The sequence below is a fragment of the Oxyura jamaicensis genome, chromosome Z (assembly GCF_011077185.1).
Source record: "Oxyura jamaicensis isolate SHBP4307 breed ruddy duck chromosome Z, BPBGC_Ojam_1.0, whole genome shotgun sequence".
NCBI lineage: Eukaryota > Metazoa > Chordata > Aves > Anseriformes > Anatidae > Oxyura > Oxyura jamaicensis.
Window position 1 is genome coordinate 52,324,517 of NC_048926.1, and position 26,008 is coordinate 52,350,524.

At 43.8% G+C, this 26,008-nt stretch overlaps 1 protein-coding gene across 3 annotated transcripts in view; it reads left to right on the forward strand.

The window, feature by feature from the left end:
• ABCA1 (ATP binding cassette subfamily A member 1) overlaps window positions 1-26,008 on the forward strand; it is a 92,038-nt gene that overhangs the window by 27,522 nt on the left and 38,508 nt on the right. For all 3 annotated transcript variants that reach the window (XM_035310190.1, XM_035310192.1, XM_035310191.1), the window contains exons 6-7: window positions 15,828-15,949; window positions 19,552-19,743. In XM_035310190.1, coding sequence (XP_035166081.1) covers window positions 15,828-15,949; window positions 19,552-19,743 — 314 coding nt within the window. The remainder of the gene's footprint in view (window positions 1-15,827; window positions 15,950-19,551; window positions 19,744-26,008) is intronic.

Consider the following 26,008-nt stretch of genomic DNA (forward strand, 5'->3'; position numbering starts at 1 on the left):
TATTGTGCGAGTCTAGTCAGAAGTCTCGTGTTTCTCTGCACTACAAAGACTACTGGACTGATTGCAAAAAATAAGCATCAGACAAGTCATCAAAGATTGTGTTTCTGTAATAAAGTATTTCAAGTGTGTAGTGAAAAAAATAATCAAGCCTCCATGTCATTAGAAGGACAGACTGTCTATTGTTGATATGGCTTGTAGGGAACAAAGCTTGTGCTTGTTTGTCCTTTTTATTATATGTTCATTTACAAAGCCACCAACTTGGGGGTCCCTGCTGCCCACTCTTTGGCTGCCTGATTCATTCTCTGACAGCATGCATAAAACTGCATCCTCTAATCTTACAAGTATTTGTGTATTTATCCTTAGCAATGCTTAGATGCTGTGCAATGAAGGGAACTACAGATGAACCCTTCAGCTGCTCTTGACAGAGGTGTGAGGAGTAGCTTAAATCCCTCCATCTCTGGGTTATTTCAGTGACTCCAGGAACCTAAGCAGACAGTAAGAGAGAGAGGTCAGACGTGAGAGGGCCTCCCAAACTGAAAGGATGTTCTGAGTAAATACAACCCCTGTGGTCTCCAGGAAGAAAGCTCCTTTGCTTGCCTTAGTACAGGCATTTCCCGCAATTAGCAGGAGGGCTAATTACCTGGTGAGTTAACAATTAAAAAAAAAAGTAATACCTCATCCATTCCAGTTCTGGCCTGGACCTGAAGCCTCTTCAATCAGTGATGCAGACAAATACAACTTTGCAGCTCACATTTCCCCACTGGGAGTAACTGTATGCTCCTTACTTGTGTTCGGGGCTCAGCTGGGCTCTCTGCAGCTCCTTCTTCCTCTCTCAAGCTGGTGTGCTGTCCCTCTTCCATGCACACTTCCCACTGCTGCCTGATGGCTTTAAAACAGGCTTCAGGATGACCTTCTGTTACTAACATAAAAACTAGAGCTACGGTATGGTTTGTTCTAATATTATGCAGAGTATGCATGTCTATGTTTGACTCCAGATGCTTGAATCAGTTAAGAGATCATTTGCCAAAGTCCTTTGACTTCAAACTTGTTTTTAAAAAGAGCCTTGACAAACTAATGTCCAAGGTGGGATTGCTGGTGTTATCTGATCTGAAATTAAGCACATTCTGAACCTTGGGGAAGGGATGCGTGCCTAAGATGTCAGGGTTCTTACACAGGTGCCACTAAATGAGGAGTCTTGGTTAAAGAAGCAAGGCAGGACCCTGAGAGTTTAAAGAAGCTCAGGGAGTGCTTTAAACTCATGACAACAGACTTTGTGCCTCCATCATGTCTGAAGGATCACCTTTTATCAAGAACAAGGATGGTTTTCCAGGAGGTAGAGAAATGTCTCCTGTTCTCTGCTGCTTGTAGCTCCAGAACTGCTGTCCGGCTGAAAGGGGAGGATGTGGCCATTAGGGAGCAGCCCACCCTCTTTCCATGTGGCACCTTTTCTAGCCAGGATGAAGCTCTGGCTGGTGGTGAAAGGGAGATCAGCACCAGTGGCTGTCACTGTGGCTGTCAGGCTGTGGGGGAGCTGCTGTTTATGGCAGCTTCCAGCAAGCCCTGAGCAGTGAAATCTACGTGCATGCACACACATACTGCAACACAATCGATTTTGCGGGCAGGTGCCAGGTGCCCTCTCCTTCCCAGCACTTGTTACATCTCTGTCCAACAATGTCACCAAGGTCTTCAACATTCATATGATAAGGCAGAGTACAAATCAGAACAGAGAGTCAAAGACCTTGGTGACAGCACTTCCAAGAGCAAGACATGGCTGCTGGGATTGCTCCCTACCATAGGCTTGGCTCGTTGGTTATAGGTGCTGGCTTTGCAACTGGCCTCAGTGCTGAGGATAAAGTGTTTAGAGGAAATAAGCTTTTCTTCTGTTCCGGAAGGTGGAGGTACACCTTCTTTTTTGCTCTGAGGCATCTGTTCTTTGCTTCCTTCTCCTCTATACAAAGCTCCCAAAAGTTCTGCTCTGTGGTGCCATGGGGTAATAAAAATCAACAGGTAAAGTTAAAGCCACCTTCTCTGTTGTTGCTAAAAGTTGCACATGTAAGCCAGTCTAGCTGGTATTTACTTCATTGCTCTTAGTTTTCAGTGATCCCAAAGGGCATGTTTTTATTTTCCTTGAAACCGACCCAACTAAACAAAAAGGGAGCAATGAAATAGGCAGAGGGAAACAAACATCGCCTAAGAAGTTGCATCATATCTCAGGCTGTTGTTCTATACGTGCCCTCCCTTTCCTGCTTGTCTGCTAGATTAGTATTACCCGTGGTGTAGGAGAAACATCAGCTGGATGGCATCTCCTGCCAGTGTTGCACCTTGGTGGCTCTAGGTCCTGCTCAGCCGCTGTTGGGGCTGAAGGAGTTTGCAGCCAGTCCAGTCAGAGCTAGTAGGACTACTTTTATTTCAAGAATGGTGGAGGGCTAGGGCTGAACAATGGCCCTGGGAGAAGCGTTGTGGTGCTATGTGACCTGCTGGGTGATTATTAGGGTGCTCAGGGAAACAGGATGTTCTGCATTATCTGCTAGATGACTTTGAGGTGATAGATAGCTCCCTCCTCGGTGTCTTCTCCCTAATAAAAATGGCCCCACACCCTCAAGCTAAACATTTGAATCAGTTCTTATACCTGCCTACATCTCCCTAATTAAGCTGGTTTCCTCCCTGAGTTACCTTGGGAAGGATCCTAGCAAAAACCAGCCAGGCTAGAACGAGGACTAACAAACCATATGTCCAGGTGGCCTTCATCCCCGGAAACACCTGCGTACACCAGTGGTTGCAGGGTGGCATTCCTGGCATCTCATGGTAGCAAGTAAATACACATCTGGGTTCTCTGATACTGTGCTCCATAATGACGCACAAGGCCTTGCCTTTCCTTCAGTCTGGGGAAAATTCCGCCAAAACCACTGCTCTGTGGTAACAGTGGTGAGATCTTTACTCTTGGGGGCATCTAGGAAGGCCAGTTGCTGAGCGTGATTCATGTATTTCATTGCATTAACCCCCAGCAGAACTCCATGTGGGGCTCCTGGAGGTCTCCAGGCTGCTGCCCCCTCCCCACTCAAAGTGTCCAGCCAGGAAGGAGAACCCAGGACTGTGTGTGAACAGACTTAATTCTGCCTTGGTCAGATGTGGTCTGTCATGATGGAGCATGTGGAAGAAGCTGCCAACAGCGGGTACTCAGATTGCACAAAGGGTTTTGCTTTGTCGTGAGCTGTGTCAGTCAGACAGGAGACTCAGGTGTGCACAGAAGTTTTCCCACATTTGCCTAATTACCTTTTTCCAGAAAGCACCGAGTCTCTGAGTAGGCACAGGTAGAAAACGTTTCCAGAACATTCTTGGAAATTCAAGTCCCTTACTACAGGTAGTGAGCAGCATCTCTGTGTGAATCCAGAGGGTTCATGATGTTCCTGTCCTAAACTCCAGCAGGTAGACTGACAGTCAAGAGAGGTACCAAGACTGAGAAGACTTCTTATGGTGGTTTTCAGCCCAAATTATGTGTTGTGCAGTTAGCTATACCACTTTTAGTGACATGGCACAGTATTTGCTGAACTACACACTTGTACACTTACCACTTCCATTGGAGTCTGCTTGTGCTTCCCTTGCTATTTTGAAGCTGCAGGTAAGATTAAAGTAATAAAATAATTCTCTTAGAGGGTTAGGCACCAAGGTCTGCTACACTGTTAAATCTGTTACCAGGAAAATCATCCTTGCTTCCCATGGGGGTGTCCATGAACTTTCAGAGAGTTTTTTGTTGGTAACAGCATTGTTATTACATGACTGTACTTAGAGGCTGGGACGGGTAAACAGAAGCAGCATAACGTGCATCACTGTCTTGTGATTCTGCAGAACTGGGATTCGGTGCCTGTGTGTTTGTAACTTAACTTCCCTTCTGCTCTTGAAGTGGGAGGTTTACATTTATTCCAGCTTGCTCTCTAGGTAGAATATGCATGCGTGTGGATGTAGGAGGGAAAGACTGAAGTACCTTTGGAAGTGGAGTTCAGAACATCCATTCAACATCATGTTACATCTGGCCTTGCTTTAGTGTTTGCGCTGTAGGTGACAAGAGCTTGAGCGAGACATCTAAGATTCCCATTAAAAAGGACTGCATGCACCATGTTCAAAACATGCAAGGGGAATCACAAGCATGCTACCATTGGTCTGTATTGGTGAAGGGCAGTGCTGACAGTTTGGTTACTGTAGGACCACCTTACCTGATGATGCCACCAAACAATTTGACCACTTGCAGGGCAACCAACAGTGCCCATAGGTAAAATAATGCAACACAGCTACTACAATGAATTTTAGAAAATCACTGTACTATAGAGGCACCGGCTTTATCTTGATGTTAATTTGTCTAGAGAAAGACACAAAAATAAAGAAAACAAGAATTGCTTATTGTGCTTGCTGCAGCATGAACAACATCAGCTGCCAAAACAGGACACTGTGGGAGAGTTCTGGGTGCTTCCTTTAGTCTCCTAAACTCTCTTCAGTCTGGTCTGTCAACACCGACTTTTGTTCTGAATCACCAAGTAAAACCAAGCGTTAAATTAACAGTTACACCTCTCACACTCTCCTATTATCTCACTCTTTTTTTATGCAACCTTATCAGCAGAGCTTGCTAATACCAACACTGTGTTGCTGAAAACATATTCTTAGTGTTAACTTCAATTTGCATTGATTTTCTCCACTCCCCATTCTGACACGATTTCTGGGTTTGTTCTCAGTGACTTCTAATCTCAGAATCTCAATAAATTGCCTGATTTGTGGAAGATCACATTTGGTTTATCTAAAGTACAGGCTGAGGTTGGATGAGAGGGGAGGGTCACAGGCTGCTAGCACCAACCTCAATGTGAAAACAGTCTCCTAGGAAACTTGTACCACCATCCTCTGGTGAAAAGTGCAGCTGTTCCCAGGGGATTTCCTTGTGTTTGTGCTCTCATGAGAGCAGCTATTAGGAAATGGCCACAGCTGGAAAAAGCCCTGTCCACCTCTGTATCCGACTTGGTACTGAGGCTGGAGTACATAATTGTGAACTGACCTACCATATTTCCAAAGTTAATATTGAGCTTTGGAGCCTTCTCTAGTAGTACATTTCATCTTTTTTTTTTTTTTTTTCATCATTACAAACATTTATTTATTACCCAATTTTACAGCATCCCTGTGAGCTAAATAAATAAACAGCTGCCAAGGAACTGGAGTTCTCCTTCTACAACGCAGTTGGATGTGACATAGTTTTAAATGTAGCCAGGATGCAATAAAAGATGATGGCTTTGAAATATTGTTGATGTTGAATCAAAGTTCATTTTTATCCAGGCAAGAACACTGCTTGACCAGTTTCTTTGAAAATCCATAAAAATTCAATTTTGTAGGCTGCCTTTTTCACAGGGAACACATGCTGTTCTATTTAAGTATTTTTGGTCATAAAATAAGTGACTGTCAATGTCAGGATCCTGGCTAAAATCAAACAACATTTTCTACCTCCTATTGCTAAATTTCTTTGCTGCTTCAACAGCCTGCAACATTCTTTACTTGCAGTCCTGTTTTTTAGTGTTGCTGTGTATTACCAAATGGTGGTTATGTCTTGTTTAAGAGATGAATTTTTATTTAAAATTATAGGTTTTATGCTTGAATCAGACTTTGTAAACAAGAAACATGCAAAGTTATGGAAAAATCCTTTTGAGATAAATGAAAATACTCCAGAATACAGAAGTGTTGCACATTTTTATGTATTAACAGAGTTGTAATAATTAACCCATCTTGTTAAAACTTAATATTGCTTATGCCTCTAATGAGATTCTTGGCTGATGAAAAATTACAAAGCTCTGAAAAGTTTGTGGAACATACCTCAGCTGAAGATCTTGTTCAGGCTTTTTTATGCTGACCTGTCCATACTGAGGTATATATGAGGGAGATTGAAGCTGTTATGTGACATACATCTCTATAAACAGCTTAAGGTTCATCCCCTTTCTATTTAGTTTTCATTTTAAAACTAAATGGTGCAACTGAAGGCTGCATTTTATGGGATCGATGTGGACATGAAAGCACATTGTCCCAACAATTGTCCTTATAATAAGGCCACAGATCTGTGACATAATCAACGTCCATCAGATCTCTCTGCTCACCTATACTCTTTCCTGCTCTGTTCACACACTTGTCCACTGCCCAGAAGGTAGGGAAAGCATTAACTCCGGTGCTGTAATGCCAGAGAACAGAAATCAAGACAAAGCAATTCTTTAAGCCCACAATTATCTTTAGCTATGCAGTCCATTTACTTCCTTTCCAAGTTACATTGTATTGTTACCTGAAGAAAGTCAAAAGAATTGTACCAGGGTGTCCATATAAGTAATGCACAAGCTTCCTTTAGCAGTACACATTTTTTCTTATGCTAACCTGCACTGGTCTGGGACTCTGAAGTACTCAGGACCCTGTTCCTCAAGCAGCAAGTGGCACTGCCCTTTGTTGTGTCTACTAGTAGTGCTCCTGACCTCTGCATGAAACAGGAGGCACTAATGCTGCCACAAGTACTCCAAGGCGTATTTTCAGCTGGCAAGCTCTGCCAGTACAGAAGGGAAGGAATGGTTAGTATATTGCCAGTCCAGAGTGATGCCAAACAGAAGGATGAGCTCTTCAGACTACCAAGGCAAGTTCTTTTGGGAGCCTCCTGGTGTAAACAGCAGCACAGCTCAGTACTTACGAAGCAAGAGATGTGATCTGTACCCAAAACTTCTGTTAGGTGAATTTGGGCAAGACATAGTCACTAAGTATCTGCTTTTCAAACCGCATTTCTCAAAGATTGAGAAAGTTCTTTAACTATTTTGAAGTGCAGTTGCTCAACAGTCTGATTAATGTTAGTAACGGGGCCGAATGGTTGCAAAGGTTTCCCTGAGCGAGACAGAACACATTCTGTTGTTTCAGTGCTGAAGCTTGATTTTTTCATTCCTTTGGACTTGAAGCTTAGAAGCAAAACTGAACTACGTTATGGATAACTTTCCAACACCCAACCAAATTGAAACATGAGAAACAATCATAAGGGTTTGAAATCATTTAGATATAGGTATGTGTTGAGAATAAGTAGACAGAGTTCCCATTTAAGCTACTTGGACTAAAGTGATTGGCTGATTCTTGTGAATCCTTAGCATTTTTGCTACCTTTTGGGTTGGTTTGACCCTGAGAAGTTCCTTGTTCTGGAGCTGGCTTTTGCTGTTGTGCACTAGATGAGGGAGCGTTAGGACTTGGCACTACATCCAGAAGTGACACTTCTTCCCGACAGGCGGGGAAACAAGATGCACTGTGATCTGTCAACTGCAGACCTGGTATCGTGCTGAGCCAGATGTGAGCTGAGTTCCACGAATCCCTGTTGAGAGAGAGGAAGGGAGCCAAGGCAGCCACAAATAGCCACACCTTCCTTCTTCCTTCACACCCAAGGAAGGTGTGGCTATTTCTTTTTTCTTCTTTCTGTGCAAAGCTAAACAATGCAAGTACAGGACAGTCAGGCTCCTTTGATTCGGGGCAGCTCTGCCTGTCATTTTGCTTACAGGTCATCATTACCCATACTGGTCTTGCGAGGGAAGTCTTTCCAATGGGATACCTGGTGCTGCGCTGCAGCTATATATCAGGAGAAGCCTGGTGTTGCTGGGGTGGTTTTTCCTGCTTGTTTCGGGGCTCTGAAGCTATTCTGATACAAGTATTTTCTGTCTGCATTTGAACCAGCAGTCTCCCAGATCCACATATCCGCATATTCACATATCCAGCTCATGAAAGCCCTTCCGCTATTAGTAATGGTCATTTGATTAAAATGTCCAGTCCTGCTTTTTCCTGTGACTTGAATTTCCACTGAATATAAGGTCATTTGTCCAAGTGCAAGCAACACTGGCCTGGGTCTTTGTTGGCTACAGCTCCTACTTTCAACTTCTGCTTAGGTCCATACTTTTTGATGGCATAGTGTCACACTGGGTATTCTCACAGCAGTGTTTGCCATTGGAATAGTGGTTTGTGGCTGCATGTGACCACGCTGTTTGTCTTACAGTCTGTCTATTATTTTTAATATTTTTTACTGTATCTCATGAGTTGATGTTTTGGAGTATCTAAAATCTGCATGTTACCTAGGGCATAATGTTCTTAGTGAAGTTAAAATCCAAACCTTATTTTTAGCAACCAACCCTTACCTTCAGGCTCTTTAGAAACACTTCTCAGGTATTGCCAAGTATCTATTTTTTTCTTCTGAGCTGGATTTGACAGAGACCTTCTGCAGCCTGTACCAGCCTCAAAAACTTTCTACATACCACTCCTGAAAATCATTTTGTTGTAATAATGAAGTATCATTATCTAGCCAGATCTGAGGTCTGTCAGCGGTATAGCTGACAAGCCAATTCACTGCAAGATGTGCAGTGTAGCAGTTTATCCTTATTTTGTGAAAAGTAGCAGAATTCTCAACCAGTTATAACTGCCTTGTGAACTCTGAAACCCTGCTCAGAATTTGTTTTTTAAAACAATACAGTGGAGGTATTTGAATTTTTTTCTGAAGGCATGCTTTATTTGTTGTACTTTACAAAGCCTGAATACAAGTAACATTTTTTTTTTTTTACTGGCAAACTGTATTTCACAGTTGTCTGTGCTGATAACAGTGTTTGGTTTGCAGCAGGGGAAAATGCGAGAATATCTTTTTCATGGTGTTGAACAAGACCAGGGGGTGTGGGTGTGGGTGGATGTGTGCCTTCGCAGACAGAAGCTCTGGAGGCTGTGTTCGTTCATAGAACTGCTGCTGACCGCCACGTGGCTTTCACCTTTGTGTCCTGTGCCTATGCTTTTTGATGCAGAGGCTATCTGGTGGCGTGTTTGTCGCACAGGAGGGGAGCTGATGGCATTTTGGACTTCAGGTAGTACCCAAACTGAGTTATGAGCCTTGTGTTTCTTAATGACTTTCCATGCAAGTTGGAGGTGGAATCTCAGCTGGCTTAAATTGACTTTGCATTCTTGAAGCCAACATGCCCCCAGTAAAGGCTGAGGACTGCTCTCTTCTCTGTGCAACCAGCAATGTCAGCTGTGCTTTCAACCAGAGTAATTGCGCTGTCTGCTGCTTTTAAAGCCCTTCTAAGCAAAGGTGCTGGCTTAAAGAGGAACAGAGGTCCCAAAGCCTGCAGGCCCCAGTTGCAGGCTTATGTCCTAGCACTTCTCTTAAGATGCAGCACAGTGTTTTTGTCCAGTTGTCTTTGTTGGCGCACAACAACCAAAGCAGTGACATTATGATTAAGGTGCAAGTGCCGGAAAGAGTGATGTTTTGGGAACTCCTGGCCAGGGAGCTCAGCAGACCAAGAGGTTCTCCTGCCCATGTGTTAGACCTCCCGAGGAGCTGTTCTTTTTATCATTGTTCCTCCTGCTTTTCGTTTTCTAAACATTGTGAGTGTTGCACCATACCACACTGCGCGGGTGAGTTTGAAGTCCCTTTTCTGTGCCAGAGACAGACGTGCTCTCCTGGTGCTGGAGCATCTGGTCTTGTCTCTTGAGACCATGGTGATGACAGTAAAATGATCTCGGACAAGGGGGATCTCTCTGTGCCTGTTTGCTGTGGCTATCCAAGCACGGCTTGGTACCTCAGACTCACCTCCTAACTCATAGCTCCCAGCACAAGTGGGAAGGACAAGAGAAATGAGTTCTCCACGGTGGAAAGAGTGGACCAGTTGCACAATATGTACCTTTATTCAGGAGAAATCCTAGCTGCTGGAGAAGGGCAGGAGGCTGCCTCCTCACTACACACTTCACTAGGGAAATTTGACATAGCAAATATGTCAAGATTACGGGCTCTAGTTAAATGGTGCTCACTTGGGTGTCATCTAATGTCTCTACAGACAGCACTGTTACATTTCTGATGGACACAGCACAAACCTATAGCCTGCCATGAAAACATATCAAGCTATGGCTGCAGAAGGAACAGCACTTCGATTGCAAGCAAATTAGGCTTGTGTTTTCACATGAGCAGGTCCTGCACAACAGGCCTGCTGAGCTGCTTGATTTCTTGTCAACAAATCAGGGCACAGCCATCTAACTTGTTGAGAGAACAGTCTTGCACTTGTCAGTATCAGCAGGGATACAGGCAGCTCTGAGAGCTATTCCCACCATACAGGGGCAAGGAATATTAATAATATTAATACAAGAAAAGGAATATTAAACCCTAGTAACTGTTTTTTTTTTTTTTTTTTAATAAATATTTTTATGTATGTATCATACGTCACTTGATCGTGCTCTCCAGATGTGTTGCTTGAAGTTAGGGTTATAATGAGGGCAAATGAAAATTTGCCCCCTTGCCAAGGCCCAGCAGTGAGTCATCTGGAAGGTTTGCTTTTCACGCTGTAGATCTGCACTGTTGGCTCAGAGTGGTACAACACTGTAACAGACTCCAACATTAGGAGACCTCTATTTCTTAAGAGTAAGCATCGATTTGTGAGTCCTTCTGTTCTACTGTTACTTGTTTGAAAGCCTCTTTTTATGGGAAGTAGCCTCAGGCTCCTTTCATCTATAAATCAGTGACAGGTGATGAGTGTGAAAATCAGTTGAGTCATTTAAGTGCACGTGTCATATATTTTTGAGGAATACTTCCCACAATCGCCACTGAAAAACTAGCACAAAATTCCAGTGTAAGTGTTAATCCTACAAGCACATTTAGTTTGTCTGCTCTGGTCCTTTTCGCATGTGAGGAGTTGCTAATTGTTAAGGTAAGTCTCCAGCCAGAGTCCTTTTGGTGGTAACATGTGCCACTTGTAAATGCTTTCAACTGCAGGAGCCGAGGCCAGCTCGTGGTCTGCTGGTAGCACTTGGTATCTTGCAAAACATCCTGTTGCTGGGGGTATGACTGGTAAAGAAGCAATGCCCTGCATGAAGCAGGGCTCTGTGGCCAGGGAGCCTTCTCATCTTGTCTTCTGGTCATGCCAAGGCGCTGTGGAGCAGGGTTGCACAGGCATGACGGGCAGGTGTATAATCAGGCTGGTGTGGGTGGATGTGAACTACTGCCTTCACATGAAAGCTCTGAGGAGGTGCTGTGCACCTATCTCCTGTTCTGCAGAAGTGCAGTTTTTTCGCAGCAGGGAACCAGGTACAATGAATCCAACTTCCCTCCCAGGTATCTCCTTTGTGCGTTTATGGAAGCATGCTGATTCTAACAAAGCTACAGCTTTGGATGCCCCATCTTATCTCACTGGTTCATCTTGCAGTGATGCCTTTATGCAGCTGCTATGAAAACGATTGGGTTGCCCTATTAGCAGTCTTTGTGATGAGAAATAAAGGGTCATAATTTAACAACAGCTTCTCTGTTGTCGTGATGCTTGGCTGTGAGGAACACAGGCTTAGCCAAAGGGTAGCAAATCTGCTAACCACAATGGATATCCAGAAAATAACATAATTGTTTTCTGCCCTGAATGTTCCATAAGTAGGGACTGAAATTCCTTGAAGATAAATAGTCACACTTACGGATGGGACACACTGCCCTGTTTTCCTCCTAGCTTCTAAATGAGCATTGCATAAATTGCCTTCTCCCCCTTCCCTCACCGAGTTCCTTGTAGGGACTTACGGCATGTGAGGCTGGGAAATAAACAGTACATCAGCCTGTCAGATTGTTTTCAGTCAGCCTAAGTTAGTTTTAAACTGGTTGAAAGTCTGGTTTATTATAGTTTATGGGGACAAACCCTCTGAGCACGAGCCCTGCAAATTTAAGTCAGACCCGGTGAGTTTTGTATTCTATGGTACACTGAGATATGTTGAACTAACATTTGCATGCCTTTTATTTTTAGAAGGCAGTGCTCAGGATATGAAAACTGTAGCCACAATTTCCGTGGGGTTTTGTTTTTCTTACCCTATTGTTTCATTTTTAAAAGACACCACATAATTAAATTCTGAAAGGAAGGTATGAGCCCATTGTGCTTCCAAGTGAAGCAAGAAAGAATGGGAGGGATGTTTAGGAGAACAGTCCTGCTCTCTAACCTGCACAATTTTTATCTTCTCACTTGTCTGTGGATCCTCTCAGTTTTGCTGGAAATAGTCACTGCTTGTCATGGTCATACTAATAGTAAGAGCAGCAAATTAAAACAGATTCCTCACTGTGGGTTCTCTTGCTCTTTCCTGCATTGAGCTGCCTTTGGAGCCTGTGAAAGTAACTGGTGATGTGTTTCCAGAGTGATGACAGTAAAAACCTCTAGCTGCAGAGAACATATGAACCATGGACACTTTCTTCACTGCACAATCAGTGTTTCAGTCCAGATCCAGAGGGAAAGTAGACGAGTTTATCTGCAACGTTTCTCATGACCCCACATAGCAATGACTTGCTATTATTTATAGTGGACATACTTTGTTCTGCACTTCAACTCAACCAGTAACGTAGCAAGCATGGAGTTTCTGTTTTTCTTGCTAATTCATATGGATATCTTGAGCCCCTTGAGTAGACTTCTTTTGCTATTATTGTCACGATGATTTGATTCTCAAGCCACAAGCGACCAGTCTGGCTCTGTGCTCGGGGGCGAAGGTGCTGGAAGGGCTGAGCTGTCAGGAAACTCTGAATCTTGAACAGACTTAAAACAGTCCTGAAGGAGATGGTCTTCAATATGAAAATCCCGAATTTCTGTTTTCCCTGCCCAGAGCTCAGCCCCCTGCATCAGTTTGAAGCAACAGGAAAGCAATGTCTTTCATGAAGTCAGTGTCCGTGAAATGCTGCTCTGTGTAATTGTTTAATCCTGACCTGTGATTTCAGAGAGGATGGGTGGTTTTGTGGTTAAGGCACAAGACCGCCAGTTCTGGGAGCTCTTGGTTCTGCTGGAGACTTCCTTGCGTGACTGTAGGGAGGACCTTTCTCCCTGCCCCACAGGGGAAGTGGACTTCTCCTTGCTTCATACGGATGGGAACTGTCTCCTGCTTTGTTGCTACACAGTGCCCGAGTTGGAGCTCAGCACAACAAGGCTCAGCACATCAGTCCTGCTGGGCCTGCTGACGTGAGGGTGCTCCTTGCATGGTTTATAAGTACAGCCCCTGTTCTTGTTCTCCGTTGCTCTGCTTTTGTTCCTTTGTTGTCACGACTGACATTACAAAGGTAGGCTACCATGAACACCATCTACCTTAGTATTTATTCTGCTGTGAGACAGTAACTTCAGATGTCCGTCCCACCTCCAAATCGTGGCAGAGGCTGATGTCAGATCTGGTCATCTATGAGCGTGGTGGCTCAATCTGACCTCACGTTTGTGCCTGGGGCTCGACTTGTGGGACCTGAGTTTATGACTGGGAGGCTGTACCCTGCCATGGTGGTGGTGAGGGGAGCCTGCAGTCCTGGTTTTCTGTTGGAGGCAAAGGGAGAGGGGAAGAGAGTCTGTCTGTCCATGTCAGCAAAACACGGAGGGACGTCTTTCTCAGTGTCAGCTGGATTGCAATAGCTGACCATACCAGTGCTTTTCGTCAGTCTCAAGTGTGAGAGAAGACGCACGAGTTAAATAACATTTGAGCTGACATTTTGCCTCACGTTTTTTTGAGTAACTTGATACGGTGTCTGAGCTTTTATGGCAGGAAAATATTACAGTAGTTGGCCTCTGGTTGTAAAATGGTTCTTCTACTCCAAATGTTTGCATTATTAGGTAAGCTTCAAAAGACCTGTCTGTTTCTTTTGTTTTCTATTTTTGGGGTGGTTCTTTCAACTAATGCCCTTGTATTTCATATACCCTTGAGGGCAAGCAACATGGAGGAGAATGGCTGTTCTCAAGAGGAAAGATCTATTAACTTTCATCATCTTGAAATACTCAGAGCAGGAATTTAGACGGATTGCAGTGTGCAGTGCTTTTCTGTGGCTTCATGTGCAAGTTGTTACGCGTGCCTCCGTGACTGGGGGTGTGACATGAGACACTGAGCCGTGAGTGCTAGAAGTAGGACCAGACAGGGTGGGGGAGAAAACGCACAGTGAGAGAGGCTGGCTGTTTGTTTAGGGTGGTGCAGTGGGACCATGATGTTTGGATTTGGCCCCTTGGTCTCGCAGAGCTTCCACATGTGGTCTCAGGCACACAAAGGATATGGCCAAGTAAGCATAGGTTCGTGCCCAGCCAGCTGGAAGCTAAGTATTATCCCACAAGCAGTTCTGGTAACTTCACGTGCTGGTAACTTTATGTTCTGTTCCCATCATGTTTTCTTCCAAATGATGATGAAAACTCCTTCAGGCATTTGTAGGAGTTGCCTTAGAAGTCAGCTTGATTTTCAGCAAATTTGAGTGCTGAGCAAGTCTGAAAATACTCAGCATGATAAAAAGGAAGGGGAGAAATACCCTGTTAACCCTGGACTGGTTAATAACAGTTGTGAAAGATGGCAGGCTGTTCGGCTGTTCCTCCCCATCGTGATTACAGAGAGGCCAGCAGGAGTCCAAGCATTGCTCTGGTGGTTTTTCTGCAACTACCTACAGTTTGCTCCTGATCTTACTTGCACATGGCAGACCCAGTGCATCTCCTCTTCCCCCCTGAAACAAACAAACAACAATGAGGATTCAGTAAAGTAGGGGAATTACTGCTTGGTTACTTTTTTTTTTACGGTGTATGGCCCCTTTAAGAGAAGCTTGAAAAATCCGAAAAATCCTCCAAACGGGGACAGACCACATGAAGAACCTTGCAAACATCTGATCTTTGCATGCCAGGGCACCTTCAGCCAGCTACCCTTTTGTCCGTCCGAGTTTCTGAACCATTGATGATCTCACCAAAAAAAAACAACAAACAAGCTGCAGGAGCGTTCGGGGAGCTCAGTGCCTTTTCAGGAGCAGCCAAGGAATGGGGCTGAGGAGTTTTTCCTTCATCAGCCGTGAAGCAGGCTGCTTTAGCCTCTGCTGGGGAGGAGGGCAGGACGAGGCGGCCGCACGTTATGGCAGCAGCGGTGGGTGGTTTCCTTGCGAGGTTTCCTGCCGCGAGCAGCAGAGCACAGAGGGCGAGGGAGCAGCTTTCGTCCCGAAGTAACCTCCGCATCGCTTCGGCCGAGGGTGGTGGTGGTGGCGGCGGCTGCTCGCGCGGAACCAGAAGGCGACAGGGCGTTTGTAATGGGATATGTGGACGAGGGAGCGACGACCGACAGTAACCCGGCGCGCTTCGTGCCGCAGGAGCAGCGCCTGGGGCCTGCAGCCTGGGCGCCCGCAGCCTGCCCGGGTCCGGGCCTGGCACCGCAGGCAGCAGCCGGCTCCTGATGGGAGCCAGGCTCAGGTGAAGCTTTGGGAAAAGAAAATGGAATAAAAATGTTTGCAGAAATTTTGCCAGGGTGGTTAAGATTGTTTCCTATGTTTTCATGGAGTTTTGCATGACCTGATCTCTTTCTGTCTGTGCACATCAGACTTCAGAATACTTTGTGGTAGAGTACATATTGTAGTTACTATTAGCATAATTAAATATGGACTATAAATCCCTCGATGGTCCATATACCAGCTGAGTCCTGCATTTAGTAAGAGCACAGGGATTAAGAGAAGCTGAGTCTTTGTGCAAGGCTAATGCTGGAGTAGATTTCACCCCAGAGGAGGGGAATAGCTTGGTCTCCCTTGCTGCTTCTGTGTCTGACTAATGGAGTGTGTGTGCAAATTGAGTTTAAGTATTAAATGAAGTTGTTTTTAACCGCCCCCCCCTTTTTTTTTTTGAGATCAAGACATCATAGTATGACATCTCTCAAAGCTGCTGTGCTTCAGAGCATTTTGCTAGCAGCTCCTGCTTTCTTTATGCTATTGTTTGCGTAATCCCCTCTCCCCTATTTGTCAGCTGTTGCTTTTCCTGTTCAGAGCTCTCACATGAATTTCCTTTTGGCTTTGCCCTGACCAAAATGTTGCTGGTTTTGTCACTTTTCAGACTTGAAACTTCGGGATTTCCTGGTTGACAACGAGACGTTCTCAGACTTCCTCTATCATAATGTGTCCATGCCATCATCTGCAGTAGAGGAGCTACTGAATGCAGAGGTCAAGCTCCAGCAGGTAAAGAGTTCTTTCAACCACTAATATAATGGTCAGTCTATTGTTTGTTAACTATAGTGCCAAGATCCACAGTGCAGGACCCCTCTGTGCTAGGTGTTGTATAAGCAGAGAGGAAAATGTAATCCCTGCTTCTCTCTTCCTCCTTACCCTCAACTTACTGTCTTATTTGGTTATAAGCTGTAAAAAGACACTAAGACCCACATGGGAATGTTCTGATTAACATAAGAAACTAGCCTTGTACTTTTCAGGCTAAATGGAATTTCCTATTTCCCATTTTTTTTTTTTTAATTTTATTTTTTTCCACCGAGTGAAACATCAGTTAGGTTGCTAGTACTGCACCTGGGTCAGTCCCATACAGGAGTACAGACTGGGACAAGAACTTGTGCAGAGCAGCCCTGTGGAGAGAGACGTGGGGATTCTGGTGGACAAAAGGCTCAGCATGAGCCAGCAGTGTGTGCTTGCAGCCCAGAAGGCCAACTGTGTCCTGGGCTGCATCAACAGAGCGGTGGCCAGCAGATGGAGGGAGGGTTGGCAAACAGATGGAGGGAGCCTCGTGAGGCTCCACCTGGAGTACTGCATCCAGGTTTGAGTCTACCAGCACAAGAAAGATGTGGACCTGTTAGAGTGAGTCCAGAGGAGGGCTACAAAAATGATTAGAGGGCTGTAGCATCTCTCCTATGAAGAAAGGCTGAGAGAGCAGGGGATATTCAGCCTGGAGAAGAGAAGGATCCGGGGAGACTTCATTGCAGCCTTTAATACTTAAAGGGGTCTTATAAAGGACTCTTTACTTGGGTAGATAACAACAGGACAAGGGGGAATGTTCTTAAACTAAAAGAGGATAGATTTAGATTAGATATTAGGAAGAAATTCTTCACTGTAAGGGTGGTGAGGCACTGGCACAGGTTGCCCACAGAGGCTGTGGATGCCCCATCCCTGGAGGTGTTCAAGGCCAGGCTGGATGGGGCATTGGCCAATCTAGTGGGTGGCATCCCTGCCTATGCCAGTGAGGTTGGACTTAGATGATCTTTAAGGCCCCTTCCAACCCAAGCTTACAGCTGCTGCCCCCCTTCCACATAGTGTCACATTCTTCAATGAATTCTCTCCAGCCATCTTTTTCAGTGTAGTTTGATAATTATTCCTACAACTTAAGGATAGGTTGTACTAAAACAAACAAACAAAAAAAAAAAGATGAAAAATAAATAGGTGACATATCTATAAATGGGTGACGGCTTCACTCATGTAAGGTTGTACAGAAGGCCTATTCAGAGTATGCAAACCTCTCACAGCAAATGCAGCCTTCTCCTGCGGTCTGTTGGTGTCCTATAGTTGCCTAACAAGCCCAGAATTACGGTTTGTAAGCAAGTAGGGAACTGGGATTTCTGAGGAGAAAGTTCACTGATGTTACTGTAATGTACTCCAGTGTCCTAAGCAGGGTCACGTATCCCGTGCACCATGTACAGTACAGATGCATAAAAATGTCCAAAGCCTTGTCCAGATGGGCACGTTGCTTCCTGGAGCAGAGAAGCTCGACCTCATGTTTTTCTGACAGTAGCAGGCATGCTAAGGGGCTGTGGGGTTTGAAAGGAGCCCAGACCACCAGTGGGCAGGCAGCTGTGTGATCACGTGCTGAATCATGGCTTGGATGGCAGGAGTAGGGCCATATCCATGGGAAAAGGCTGAGGTCCTGGACCCATTGAATAGCAGCGAGGAGTAAATAACAGTGGTGTATGCTGCCTGGCACAAATCTGCCCTGTTTTATTCAGCAGGGACAGTCCCAGTAGAGGACAGCATGACCCATGAACCTAAAACAGTCACCTGTGACTGCTTTCTTGGAAATCAGCTTGGCATTTTGGGAGTCTTAGGGAACTAACCTGCCATTTGTTTGCTTATTGAAGACACTGTGGCTTCAGGTGGCTCAAAACTGTTGAAGAGAATTGGCTAGGCGTGACTGTGTGGTAGGGCCTTTGTGTTAGGGTCATGTGCCTTGGATGGGCTGTGTTTGGTAAGATTATCTTTTATCCAAAAGAGCTTGAAATCTGAGTGAAAAAGGTGGACAGTTGCTGGAGATGGTGGAAGGATTTGTTCATCCTCATTTTTTAAGTGAGCACTGAGAGACACTGGCTTTCTGTGTATCCACCCAGGGAAACTATTTTTGACTGAGCCCACATCTGAGTGTCATTCCAGCGTCACAGGAATATCCCTTTTACAACATGGCTATGATGTGGTATTAACACTGCTGGCAAAAAAAAAAAAAAAAAAAAAAAAAATCTTTCTCAAAAGTCTTGACTTCTTGATGCAGGAGCTATTCTGTGTATTCAGCCAAGTGTGCAGCATAGAAACGTCCTATTTTTGGCGTATGGATGCAGACTAAAGTTAAAGGTTTGCATAAGTGTTGCATTATAAATCACTTCCCTCTCATATCATTTCCATCTGCTTGTTTTCTGAACATAGTGCGCTTTTTTCCCCCTGGATTGTTGATGCCCTTTTGGTTTTGAAAGACAAGAAAATTCTCAGGCTTACCAGCATCATGCAGAAACTGTTAACTCTTCTGGGATGTAGATCAATCCTCTTCAGTTTTAGCTGGAAGTTGGGCAATGCGTATTGGGTATTACAAAAGAACAGAAAGCATGAACTGTAAAGCTCTTGTTCACTGTGTGTTCACAATAAAATTGTTCAGTCTCTCTAGGCCCAAGGCAAAAAAAAAAAAAAAAGTCCTTTTCAAAAAGATCCCAGATTTTCCTTGTGTTTTTCACTTTTAAGATATGTGTACCTGTTAGCTGTGCACCTGTTTCTTGTTGAACAAACCCAGATGCTTTATTGACCTCATTAAAAAAAATAAACTTGCCTACGAGGGCTGAAAGGTGTTCATGATCAATCAGAGCAATTTTACGCATTTCCTTCACAAACAAAGTGATTGTTTCTGGATGAGTAAACCTCATCCACAAGCAAACCATCACCTTAAGTAAAAATATGCCTGTAAAAGAAGACTCAAGGATCTTATCTCTTGTTTGCTGCAGTCAGTAAGATTATTATTTATTTCACTGGTACATTATCTGCCCCCGAAACATTGCAAAATGTTTATCTTGGCTGCTAGTAAAGAGATGCATCCAGAGCTACAGGAGAAGGTGATCTTGATCCAGAACCACACAGAAAACATAGCTGGCAGATATAACTAAGGAGTTTGGGACATAGGTCTTTTGCCCTTCACATATATTTGCCAGACTTGTGTCTGGTCACAAGCCTTGTTTTGTCTCTATGGCTCAGTTCCCAGAAGACTGGATATTGGGCAATGCGTGTACCCTTGGTTGGAGAAAATGGCTGCTGTGGAGGACAAGATTACCGCTGCTCAGAGCACGTGTGCAGGGAAATGGAGAGAGACCTGTGTCCCCCAGGACTTTTCCCCCACGTACTCTGCAGGGAAACGTGTTTTTCTTGGAATTCAGAGTTGCATATGGGCTGGGACCGTGCAGCTTGTAGAGAAAAATGCCCTCTTCCCTCTATCTGGAAATGTTATGAATGGTTAGTTTTGTCTAGGTGATAACCAGCTTTGTACTACGATTCTTACACGTAGGGAGATTTATATGTTTTTCTCACTTTTCTAGGTCATAGTGTCTGGTTACCGAATGCGGCTGCGAGATCTCTGCAATAGCTCAACGCTGTCTGAATTTCTTACAATCCAAAATCAGTCAGTGGCCATGGACTCGGAAGCCTTCCTTTGCACCTTACCAAAGGAAAAACTCCTTGCAGCTGAACAAGCCTTCCGTGCTAACCTGAATCCTTTGAAGCCTCTTCAGGTGAGTCTACTGGTTGCACCTGTGAGAAGATACCATTGACATTTTAATTTTTTCAAGGGGTTTCAATCTGGGAATTTATCTGTGTATTTCTAGAGTGAATTGTTTATTGGCATTAAGAAAGAAGGTGGTCTTTATCACTGAAGCTTGAACAAAGTTGCTTCTTCCTGTCATTCCTACCCTTTCTGTTGCAGTGTTACTTGCATAGTGTAAATGTGTGTGGGCTATGATTTAGTTTGTCAAGAGGAAAATACTTGTGTGGTGTAGTAACAAACAGATGTTGGGTTGTCCCTGCGTTTTGGTCAGCTGTATTGCAGCTGAAATGAGCACAGATGTTAGACTGGCCCATGCTGGGTGCTAAAACTATCATCCTCTGTACTTAGCAAGGAGCTGCAGAGTGTGGAAGTTCCTAGCCAGTAGCAGGTTTGATTAATATGAAGCAGAGGCAACTGTTAAAGACCCTGTCTGAAAGGCTGACCAACTCAATAGATTTTGGAGCAAGTGCTCCAAATCTCATTGAACTTAAGGAAAACGTGACAGTTAGGGGGTGACTGCAGTCTGGGGCAGACTTAGCTGTTTATTCTAAGAAACCCCAGTGATGCTTTGTTGTTACATGCCACAATATCTGGATAAAGAGCAAAAGTTTGAGGAAGTTAGTGCTAGAAATACCAGAGAGAAGGGACCACAGAACCCACTCTGTTACCCAGTAAAACAAACACTCTCTTGTGTGCACTGGAAGAAATAAACACTTTGACTGTGTGAGTTTCCAGATTTGATGAGCCTTTCAGGACAGAAAGTCATGTACCACTTGCTTGGCTTTGTCCCCAGTCAAAGAGGGTCATTAACAAGTACTGGAATCATGTTACTCTTCAGTGCAGTGCACAGTGGACAGTTCTCTCTGCAGATCATTTTCTGTTTTCCATATGTCCTCCATCTGCATTTTTTTCTTTCCTGCTGGAAGAGCAAGCTAATCATAAGCATTAAGAAATAAGGTAACGTTACTGAAACCATCTCCTTAACAAGCATGAGCTATTTTGAAAATGAATGGCTATAAGCAATTTCTTGTGTACAGTTAGATGTATATGCATGCATTGACTTTAAATCATTCAGAGTCTTTAGAATTTTTGGAACTGAGTACAATGAAAGTAACCAGCTAGCACCACTCATCATTGGCCTGCTGGGCCCTCTGGAGACCCCACGTTGGTTTTTTTCTTGTTAGAAAGTCTCTACAATTGAGCTGACAGAAGCAGATACTATGTCTCTGTTGTTACATCTGTATTGTTTACTGGTGAAAGAAAGCAGTCATAAGCCACTCTGATAGTGCTCCTTGGCAACAGCAAAGTAGGTAGAGACATTAAGAGCAATTTTGGGTGACTTCTGAGAAGTTTGCTCATGATCCTGGCTTCAGAGAAGCCCGAACACTCAAGCCAGAAGTTGTAAACCTGCTGTATATTGTACGCCATCCTGTAAAAGTCCATGGGTTTCTTCAGAAAAATGTTGCAGGCTACCCACTAGTAGAAGCTGCTGTATCAGTGAGTGAAATAGAACCAAGTTGCTTCAGTACGGCCAGGCAAAATGATTAAAATAACACCAGGATCATGACCAATACATTTGAAACTTAGTGGCTTTAAAGGCTAAAAAAAATGCCTTGACCTGTAGTAACATCTTGGAACAAAGAGAGAACTTTCTGTTCTTAAACAAAGAAGGCTTTTCACAAATGGCTTATCATTAAAGGCACTGGGGATCAAATCTTGGACAAGCATGCTGAAGCTAGCGGCTAGCGTGCACCCTATCCACTACAGATCCTGCAAACCAATGCCAACAAGTTGAGTGTCCTGGAGATTTATTTTTAATTTTTGGCTTAATCCCCTTGATGTTAGTAAGTAAAAGTAAGGGCCAAGTCAGATGCAGGTACAACAGAAATTTAGAGGCAGGTATTTGGCTCGTGTAATGAAACCTAAGCTCTGCTGGTTTTGGGGGAGGCAGAGGAAAAGCATCTTAATATAATTAGGTAGATACAACTGGAATGAAAAAGACTTGAAACAATGTGCAAGAACTGTGTAAGTTCAACACTGAAGTTTTGAACAGTAAAATGGAAGTTTTTGCCATTCAAGTGGCTGTAATTTCTGGTGTGCTGCATATGGAAGATTCCAGCCAGCATCTTCCTGCTTGCTGTTGTCCCTGGACGTTCCTGTTTGTTGTTCCCTCTGCAAGACCATAAGCAAATTGCGTTAGGGAATTGAACTGGATTAGAATGGACTAATGTAATTGTATGGCTACACAAACATTTGTGCAGAAAGATGGAGGGGGGGTGGTACAAGACTACAAACTGAGTGGTCAGGGTGTATGGGGAGAGGGCTTGAGACCACTGTGTCAACACCTGCTTCTATCAGCTTAACGCGTTTGTGCATTTGCAGCCTGAGGGAAGCTATAAATGTTTCAGGTAACTCACAACAAAACAGTAATTTGTAGTGCATTATGAACAGAGCAGAGTTTTGAAAAGGAAATTAAAACAGGTGCACAGTGAAATGTGTGAGCTCTGAATGTCACAGCACTGTAAAGGAAGTTTGAAAAAGAAGGCAAAACTCAATACTTGTCTGTGCATATCTGCTCATCTGTTCTATCCATAACAGACACTGAATGTTGCACAAAGTGGATTAGTACAGTTAAGATAAAGGATTTCCAATTAAAATTTTACATACACCTTTCTAGCTCTGCCACCAATCCTTTGTGTGACTTTCATTTGCCCTAGTCCTGTAGGGTGAGAAAACATAGCCAGGATGATAGAGGCATGGTGGGGAAGTTCAGGTAGGCCTCCATGTTCCCTCCTTCATAAGAACCTATTTGGGGAGGGCTTTTTAGTTGGAAATGCAGAAGATCTGGGAGCGATCACGGTGCCATGGCAGAGGATCAGCTTTCCTTCTTGAAGGGAGTATTTGATCCCCTAGAAGCAACAACTGTTTATAAAAGTCAGATTCTTTTTTCTAGGTCCCACATCTCAATCTTCATTCATTCCCTGAAGCCTTTTTGGCCAACAATAAGAACAATGGACTGTAGTACATTTTGTTCAAGCCAGTTGCAGGCACAGCTTGTCTTCAGTGGAAGGTTTGCCTTCAACTGGGTGTATTCAGGGAGACTAAAGTGGGGCAGGAGAAGCTGGTTGGAGAAAAACAGAGAAACAAAACCTCTAATTCCATGCAGACAAGTTTTGTTTTCAGTTTCTCTCTGTGCTAGGCCAGGAGTTGTCCCATGGAAGAACTGTACAGGCAAAGGAAGGTTATCAGGAGCAATGGCATTAAGTCAGAGATGTCCCAACAGACTGGTGTGGATGGGTAGGGACTGTCTTATACCATAAAATTACATGTCTGTGCAACAACTTTTACCTCTGCAAATCTCCCCAGTTTCGAAAACAACTTGGGAGGAGACTGTTAAGTGACAGAGAGTTCAGATTGGCCTTGTGGGATTTTGTCTCTGCAGTACTGCTTAAGAAGGGCTTTGCCACATGCACTTCCAGTGGTGTGGGTCTGTAATAAGCCATAAACATGTTGTGGCTTCTGTACTGTAGTGGTGCTAGAAGGAGTGTGGGTGAGCACATGAAAATCCAATTGTTCTTTTCCCTTCATAATGCAGCTGGTATTTTGTCATATGCAGCTTAGCATGAACTGAGCACTGAATGTTGAATGCATTACAGTTGAAAAAAAATGGCTTTAGAAAAGGTCTCTTAATGTAAATACATGCTGCAACTAAACTTGTGGCTTTCCTTGCTCTTTTGAGTGTTTTCGGTCAAGCACAATGATATCATGATTTCAAGCAGCTGTACTTTGGGACTTCCACTCCCAGGAAACAAAAGCAGAAACACAAAGCATGTGATTTTTCTGCAAAGTTCAGTGCTCAGTTTCCACTAAGATCAGCGTAAAATTGTAATAACTGTTTCAAAGCCAACATGGCAGAGTGGTCTCTTAAGAAGAAGCAATTAGCTGTTACGTTGCAGCAAGTGACAATTTTGTTATGACTTCCCAGCACTTCAAATACAGATGTGTTATTGTGTATGTTAAAGTTTTCCATCCCTTCTAGCAGGAGCTGACAGGTGGGTTTATTTAAGGCTTGTCTTGACTGGGCAGTCAACTCTAGTTAGCTGAAGTATTTCTCTATTTTGTGTCCTATTAAGTGTGCACATGCAAGCACACAGCGTGTGCTTGGTGCGATGTGTAGCTGCAGAATATTAGGACATTTGCATGCCCTAAAAGACAAGACTAGATGAAGGCATAGCTTACCAGCTACGAGCACAGTAATTGTACAGGGCAGCTCTGTTCAAAACCTGCTAGAACTTTGTATTTCCACCATGTGCCTGGAAAAGACAGGTGATGTTTTCCAACATTTCACCAGCAAATGAGCCATTACCCTCACCCTGTTCTAGTACAGACACCTGCAAAATACAGTCATAGTGTATTTGAGAATCCTATTTGAGAAGTGCTGAATATAGAGGACACTTCTGAATGTAAAGAACTATGCAGAGCCACTGCAAAAAGTTCTTTTCTAGGGAAATTGATGACATTTCAGGGTCAGATTTGAAAACTTGAATCTCATAAGGCTTACATACTTGTTCAGACCAAAGTCCTATTCAGCTCAACGTCCCTTGAGTGCTACTTCAGCAGCACTACTTCTTCAGCTAAGCCTGCAATCTTGGTAATTTTTTTCTTTCATGAATTCTTCTTAGTCTTTTTCAAGCCCGTGCTAACTTTTGCCTTCAGCATTGCATAGTGTGCACATAATTTCTCCATTTTGACTGGTTTGTGTGTAAAGTAGCTCCTTTGGTTTGTATTAAACCGATCTTTACAATGGAAGCCCTCTGTTCATGTGTGATGAGGTGCAGTGAACAATCATCCCCTATTCATGTTCTCCATCCCACTGTTAATTCTACAGACCCCTGTCATATCCTCTGCTTGTCAATAAGATTTCTGTTGAAGAACTGTGGTCTATTGTTCTTCCTTCAGAAGCCATTTGTATCTTAAAATCATACTTGTGGCCTTCTTCTGTACTTGTGTTTTTTCGGAGATGGAGGATCCAAAATTGCACATCGTACTTGAGAAACAAGAAAGCACCATTGATGTTGACCTGTCTTATCATTGTAATTCTGTGATCTCTTCTCTGTGTGGTGTTGGCTAGTTCAGAACCATCCAGGGGTATCTTAAGGTAGAACTGTCTTCTCCCTGTGTACTTTACTTTGCAGCACTGAATTTCATCTGGCACTTTATAACAGTGTGTCAACATGAGGTCTTTCACTAATCCTTTGCAATTGGCTTTTGACTTTCACTATTCTAAACCAATTAGTATCATCAGAAAACTCTTCCTCATCCACCCTCTCCCTGAATCACTTCTGAAGATGCCGAACAAAGCAAATCTGCGTAGAGCTTGGTGAAGTATAATGGAGCTGACCAGGCTTGTCTTACAGCATGCGTGAATCTAGGACTTCCTACTTCATCTCATTGCTGAAGTGGTAGTGCAGCTACGTAGCTTTGATATTTGCTAACTGTATTCCTTTAAATGGCTTGAAGGTCTTAGCCTGTGGGGAGTTTTAATTGCTTTTCTTTGAGCTCTGATGGGTTTTGGTTTATCTGAACCGTAAGGTCTGTGTTCAGTAGAAATTCAAAGACGCTAGAAAGCCTCCCTGAATTTACAGCTGGCTTTGGAGCAGGCATGAACTGAGCACTCAGCAAAGTTAGCTAGGTGTAAATATCCCAGCAGCAGATCAGTGGAACGGTGCCCAGTTACACCAGCTGACACTGACCAACTCTTACTACCCTTCAGCAAGTCAGCTAGAGCATGTGAAAGACTCCAGACTTTGCTTCCAGCAAATGCCGTGGGAAAGATGTAAAAATGAAAGGCTTCAGCCCAAAAGATGTATACTAAAATTGAGGGTTTTGACTGTTCCTCTATTGTCACAATGCTGTAACATGTAGCTATGGATGTGAAACCTTAGGAAATGATTTTAATCCTCATTCCTCTGAAAGAAGGATTGTGTCCAAAGCTTTAGGCTAAAGATAAAGAGTCTTGATGTTTCTCTTGCATGAAATGTTTCCCATGAAAGGGAGCACTTTGACTTTATCCAGAAATAAAACGGAAGAAAGAAAAGAAAAACCCAGGCCCCCCACCAGTTACATGGAGGACAGCTACGAACAAGTTGTCGTCTTCCGTGGGACTCCAAGGTTAAGCAACTGCTAGAGCAAATGGGATTTCCAGAAAGAAGCTGTGCCTTCCACTTCTAGAT